Source organism: Otolemur garnettii, unplaced genomic scaffold (genome assembly GCF_000181295.1).
Source record: "Otolemur garnettii isolate 467f Iridium unplaced genomic scaffold, OtoGar3 scaffold00134, whole genome shotgun sequence".
Classification (NCBI taxonomy): Eukaryota; Metazoa; Chordata; class Mammalia; order Primates; family Galagidae; genus Otolemur; species Otolemur garnettii.
This window is the reverse complement of record NW_003852529.1, coordinates 2,495,931-2,501,270: the sequence shown is the minus strand read 5'-3', so window position 1 is coordinate 2,501,270 and position 5,340 is coordinate 2,495,931. Positions and strand designations below refer to the sequence as shown.

The 5,340-nt window shown below is 59.3% G+C and overlaps 1 protein-coding gene across 3 annotated transcripts in view; it reads left to right on the top strand.

Moving 5' to 3' along the window:
• TCIRG1 (T cell immune regulator 1, ATPase H+ transporting V0 subunit a3) overlaps positions 1-5,340 on the top strand; it is an 11,154-nt gene that overhangs the window by 1,224 nt on the left and 4,590 nt on the right. For all 3 annotated transcript variants that reach the window (XM_023518281.1, XM_003798389.3, XM_023518282.1), the window contains exons 2-10: positions 1,160-1,280; positions 1,657-1,735; positions 2,583-2,803; positions 2,893-2,978; positions 3,190-3,316; positions 3,400-3,482; positions 3,586-3,679; positions 3,753-3,965; positions 4,637-4,781. In XM_023518281.1, the coding sequence (XP_023374049.1) occupies positions 1,164-1,280; positions 1,657-1,735; positions 2,583-2,803; positions 2,893-2,978; positions 3,190-3,316; positions 3,400-3,482; positions 3,586-3,679; positions 3,753-3,965; positions 4,637-4,781 (1,165 nt within the window). In that variant the 5' untranslated portion in view covers positions 1,160-1,163. The remainder of the gene's footprint in view (positions 1-1,159; positions 1,281-1,656; positions 1,736-2,582; positions 2,804-2,892; positions 2,979-3,189; positions 3,317-3,399; positions 3,483-3,585; positions 3,680-3,752; positions 3,966-4,636; positions 4,782-5,340) is intronic.

Below are 5,340 nucleotides of genomic sequence, written 5' to 3'. Positions count from 1 at the left end.
CCCCCCCCCGACTTCCCACCAGATCTGGCTGTGCAGCCCCACAGGATGCCTAGGTCAGGATCAGCCCTCCTCTGAGTACACAATGTGTGTTGGGACTTCCAAACCTGCAGCCCTGGGGGCTGGCCCATGTGACCTGGGATTTCACTTCTCCAGAGTCTCAGTTGATCCACATGTAAAACTGGGGGCTACAATGTTCTGTCCCACTGTGATTACTTCTAGAGGGGTAGTAGAGAGATTATATGTAGCACTGGTTATTTTTGTCATTGTCCTGCCTAGACCCTGCCATAGTGGCAAGTCTCATTTACCCAAAGAGGAAGTAGAGACCCAGAGAGGGCAAGAAACTTGTCCAAGGTCACACAGCCAGTCACAGCCTGTGTAGAGCCCCAAGCCCTGATTCCTGGCCCTCTACTCTGTGGTAGAACCATGTCCTTAAGGAAAGGAACCCAGCCCCACCTGCCCACCTTCACTATCCAGGGCCTTGCCTTCCTCCTCCTCTTTCACAAGCTAGAGACAGGGCCTCAGTTCCCTATTTAGAATTAAGTAAACTGTGCCCAGGGGAGGAAGTGGCCAATCTGGCAGGCTGTAGCCCAATCCCCTCTCAGCAGGGGCCCTCACCCTTGCTGTCCCCTACCCACTAATTTAAGAGCTGAGGAAATTGAGTCCCACAGAGGGTCCCTGGACCCCAAGATCATCAAGCCACAGAGCGGGCTGGGAAAGCCTGACCTGAGGCTATGGCATCTACAGGGCCGGCTGAGGCCACCCTGGCCCCCCCCTCCCCTGGTTTGAGCAACACCGCCAGGCTCTTCCTGAACTTTTGAGTTTCACTTTCGTCACTTAGAAGGCTGCCCTGCCCCCAGCACAGAAGCCCCAGGGCAGGGAAGGCCCCCCCTCCCTTCTCTGCAGTGCCCGCAGGGAGGCGGGAGGGCTCCAGCTGCCTCTGAGGACACTCCCACCCCAGCCCTGCTGGAAGCAGGGGAGCGGCCTGAGTGAGCCCAGCTGCCCTGCTTATTTCCTGTGTGACTTCAGCGCCCCATTGTGTCCTCTGGGGCCTCAGTTTCCCGATCTGTCTGAGGGAGAAGGTGGCTCTACCTTCTGGGATTCTGTGGGATGAGGTGTACAGGATACCAGTATGACTAAGAACTGTCTGCCCGTCCCGCAGGACCATGGGCTCCATGTTTCGTAGCGAGGAGGTGGTGCTGGTCCAGCTCTTTCTGCCCACAGCGGCTGCCTACACCTGCGTGAGCCAGCTTGGTGAGCTGGGCCTCGCGGAGTTCAGAGATGTGAGTCGGGGCTGGGGCAGGTGTTAGGGGGCTTCCTTTTGGGGCACTGCTGCTGAGGTGACCTGGAGTCTAGTCTGGATGGGGACCACCTCCCTTGGTAGTGTCTTCCACCCCATGTGAATCACAGCAGTCCCTGTTTGTAGATTCTGATCTTGGGATGTGCATGGCTGAGGCCTCCCGCCCTGGCCTCCTCAGCTCTCCTCAGGGCATGGGGGCCTGCTCTGTGCTCTGCTTGGGCATCCAGGGACTTGTGGTGTGCTCAGCACCTTTTTGGAAGAGGTGGCTAAGGCCTGAGGAAAGTCAGACCTGAGCCCTAGTGGAACAGACACCTCCCTGGTCTCCTCTGGGACACTGACGCCTCCATGTGGCATTTCAGCTCAATGCCTCAGTGAGCGCCTTCCAGAGACGCTTTGTAGTGGATGTCCGTCGCTGCGAGGAGCTGGAGAAGACCTTCAGTGAGTCAGCCCCAGACCTGCACCCCAGAGAGGCTTCCCGGAGGAGGCATCCAGCCAAGTTGGGTCTGAAAGGAAGAGTACAGATTTCCTAGCTGGAAGGCAGAGAAGGGAGGTGCAGGCCAGCCCAGCAGAGCTAAGACGAGCCACTGGGATCTGTGGGATGGTCTTGGGAAGGGGGCAGTCTTGGGCAGAGCAGACGGTCCTGGGCAGGGCTGGCATGGAGGAGGCCCAATACAGGGTTAGGGCTGGGACAGCTGTGGGCACTGGGGAGCCACAGGGTTCCTAAGCACAGGATAGGCACGGACAGAGCTTTCTTCCCTGTGGTGGGGATGGGCTGGGTAGAGGCCAGGATCTGGGGTATAGGGGGCCCCAAGGAGCAGGCAAGAAGGAGGCCTGCCTAGGCCCCCTTTCCCAGGAGGAGCCTTTAGGGGCACCAAGGAATCAAGCCCCCCAGTCTCCTCCAGGTAGGACAGAGCACGTTTTATTCCGTGTCTTGTTAGTTTGATTAGTGCTGCTAAACAATCAGGCAGGTGCAAATGCCATTTACGCTGTCACTCCAGGCCCTGGTGACTGGAACTATGAGGGGACATCTGTGGAGCTCAGGCCCTGTGCTGGGCAGTGGCTCAGGGACTGAGGAGGGACAGCAACTTGGACTTGAGCTCAGAGAGGAAGCACACCTTTGGGGTTGGAGCTTTGGGTTGGGATTTTCTTGGAGCCCTGACTTGGTGGATTAATTAGCTGGTGGCCAATGGAGTTTGGGGCAGCATGTGGGGTCCCCCAGATGTTAGCCAGCCCTTGGTTGGTGTGACCCACAACTACTCCCCTGAACTTGTCCATCTGTGCCCAGCTTTCCTGCAGGAGGAGGTGCGGCGGGCTGGGTTGGTGCTGCCTGCTCCTGAGGGGAGGCTGCTGGCACCCCCACCCCGAGACCTGCTGCGCATCCAGGAGGAGACCGACCGCCTGGCACAGGAGCTGAGGGATGTGCGGGGCAACCAGCAGGCCTTGCGCACCCAGCTACACCAGCTGCAGCTACACTCAGCCGTCCTGGGCCAAGGCCACGGGCCTCCGGTCAGCAGCTCCAACCCAGGCAGGGGTCTGGGCTAGAGAGGGGATGCTGGGTCCTCTGGCTGGGGCTCATGGTGCTTCCTGGCTCCTAGCTGGCAGTCACCCACACGGATGGGCCTTTGGAAAGAACACCTCTGCTCCAGTCCCCTGGGGGACCCCATGAGGACCTGAGGGTCAAGTGAGTGAGGGACAACTTCATGGCTCAGACTCTTTGCCCACTGCCCTTCCCTCACCCCTGTTCCTGCCCTGGTGGCCTCCTGCATTCTCCTTGGAGGAAGAGCCCGGGTGCCTGGTTGACTGTCCTGGAAGGGCCCTGCTGGGGTGGCCTGGCCAGGGCAAGGTGGGCAGGGAGTCCAGAGCAGCCCCCACCCAGCCCTGGCGGCTGCCAGCTTTGTGGCAGGTGCTGTGGAGCCCCACAAGGCTGCAGCCCTGGAGCGCCTGCTCTGGAGGGCCTGCCGTGGCTTCCTCATCTCCAGCTTCAGGGAGACGGAGCAGCAGCTGGAGGACCCTGTGACGGTGAGTCGGGGTGGCCAGGCTGGGGGCAGCCGCAGCAAGGCAGGGCTCCAGGGTAAACTGGTAAACTGAGCCCAGCTCCACAGGGTGAGCCTGTGACGTGGATGACCTTCCTGATCTCCTACTGGGGTGAGCAGATTGGACAGAAGATCCGCAAGATTACTGACTGGTGAGCCACATGGGGGCTGCCGTCACCACTCACCACTGTGAAACCTGTCCTGTTGCGCTGCCCCACAGGCTCCCTCAGACTCAAGCACCTTCTTCCCCGCCAGCTTCCACTGCCATGTCTTCCCATTCCTGGAGCAGGAAGAGGCCCGGCTCAGGGCCCTACAGCAGCTGCAACAGGAGAGCCAGGAGCTGCAGGAGGTGGGTGACCCTGGCCCAGCCTGGCCACCTGGCCCCCACCACCCCCTGACCTGACCACCCTCTCTGGTCACAGGTCCTAGGGGAGACTGAGCGCTTCCTGAGCCAGGTGCTGGGCCGAGTGCAGCAGCTGCTGCCGCCCAGGCAGGTGCAGGTCCGCAAGATGAAGGCCGTGTACCTGGTCCTCAACCAGTGCAGTGTGAGCACCACACACAAGTGCCTTATTGCCGAGGCCTGGTGTGCCACTCGAGACCTGCCCACACTGCAGGAGGCGCTACTGGACAGCTCGGTGAGCACAGCAGGGCCTCCCGGGGCTATGCTATTCTCCCCTGGGGTTGGGTGGCTGTTTCTGCCTCCCATTAGCCTCATTCTCCTGCCTGGCCTTTGCAAGGAGGTTCCTCTCCTCCCAGCTGCCTCTAAGGCCCAGCTCTTCCAGGGACCCCACCTGATGGCCCTTGCCTGGCAAGCCCTCCCTCCTCTGACTTCCCAGAGCACCTAGAGAGGCTATATGAGGCAGTTATAAAGTCAGAAACCTTGTTCAAACCCAGGCTGTCCCTAGTGCTGGCCATGTGGCCTTGGGCCTGTCATGGAGCTTCAGGATTCTCATCTGTGGAATGGGTGTATGACCCTGGTGGTCTAGGAGCCACTGGAGTGCACACCTGCCGGTGCACAGCAGGTGCTCTGGATGAGCCTGAGCTCCCTCTTTGGGCCACTTGCTAAAAAAGTAGCACATTTTCTTTTCCCAAGGACTTCCCAGTTCAGGTCGTGTCTCAGACCTCCCTGTGTGCCAGCCCCAACTTGGGACAGGGCAGGGCTGATCATCTGATTTTGCAAAGTGGGGAAGGGGCTTCCCAGGCTCTCCCAGTACATGCCCAGGGAGCCCTTGCCATACTCTGCATCTCCAGCTGGGCCTGAAAGCTCTCACCACTGATTGGTCTGTCTCTCTGCCCTGGTGCACAGAGTGAGGCTGGAGTGAGTGCTGTGGCTCACCGCATCCCCTGCCGGGACATGCCCCCGACACTCATCCGCACCAACCGCTTCACGGCCAGTTTTCAGGGCATCGTGGACGCCTATGGCGTGGGCCGCTACCAGGAGGTCAACCCTGGTGAGAGCCACTGAGTGCTTGTTCCTGGGCCCAGCCCCCAGCCCTCTGCCTGCCCTTTGCAAGCCCAAGCAGGAGAGTGAGGGCAGCACCCTGGGTCTGTCTGGCATCTAGAAATGAAATGAGAGGTGTACTCCCCACCACACTCTCAAGGGGCTATTAATTAGGGTTTCTGTTATCCATAGTGAACCACCCCTTACTGGGTTTACAGGGGAGTTGGCTGGGCTTGTGCAAAGGACAGAAGCTTTGCAGGGGGGTGGCCCAGGTTTGAGTCTGGCTTGCTTACCTTGGTGAATTTCTTAGCTTCTCTGAGCCTGTTGCTTCAACTGAAAAACGGAAAAATAGTACAAGCTTCAGAGAAATGTTGGCAAGGTGAACGATGGTGGGAGATTGCAAACCTGCAGCCCACGAGTCAGCCTGCCAGTGTGGTTGGTTTGGTCAGATGGTGTTTTTTGTTTTTTGGTTTTTTTTTTTTTTTTGAGACGGAGCCTCAAGCTATCCCCCTGGGGAGAGTGCCATGGCATCACACTCACAGCAACCTCCAACTCCTGGGCTCAAGCGA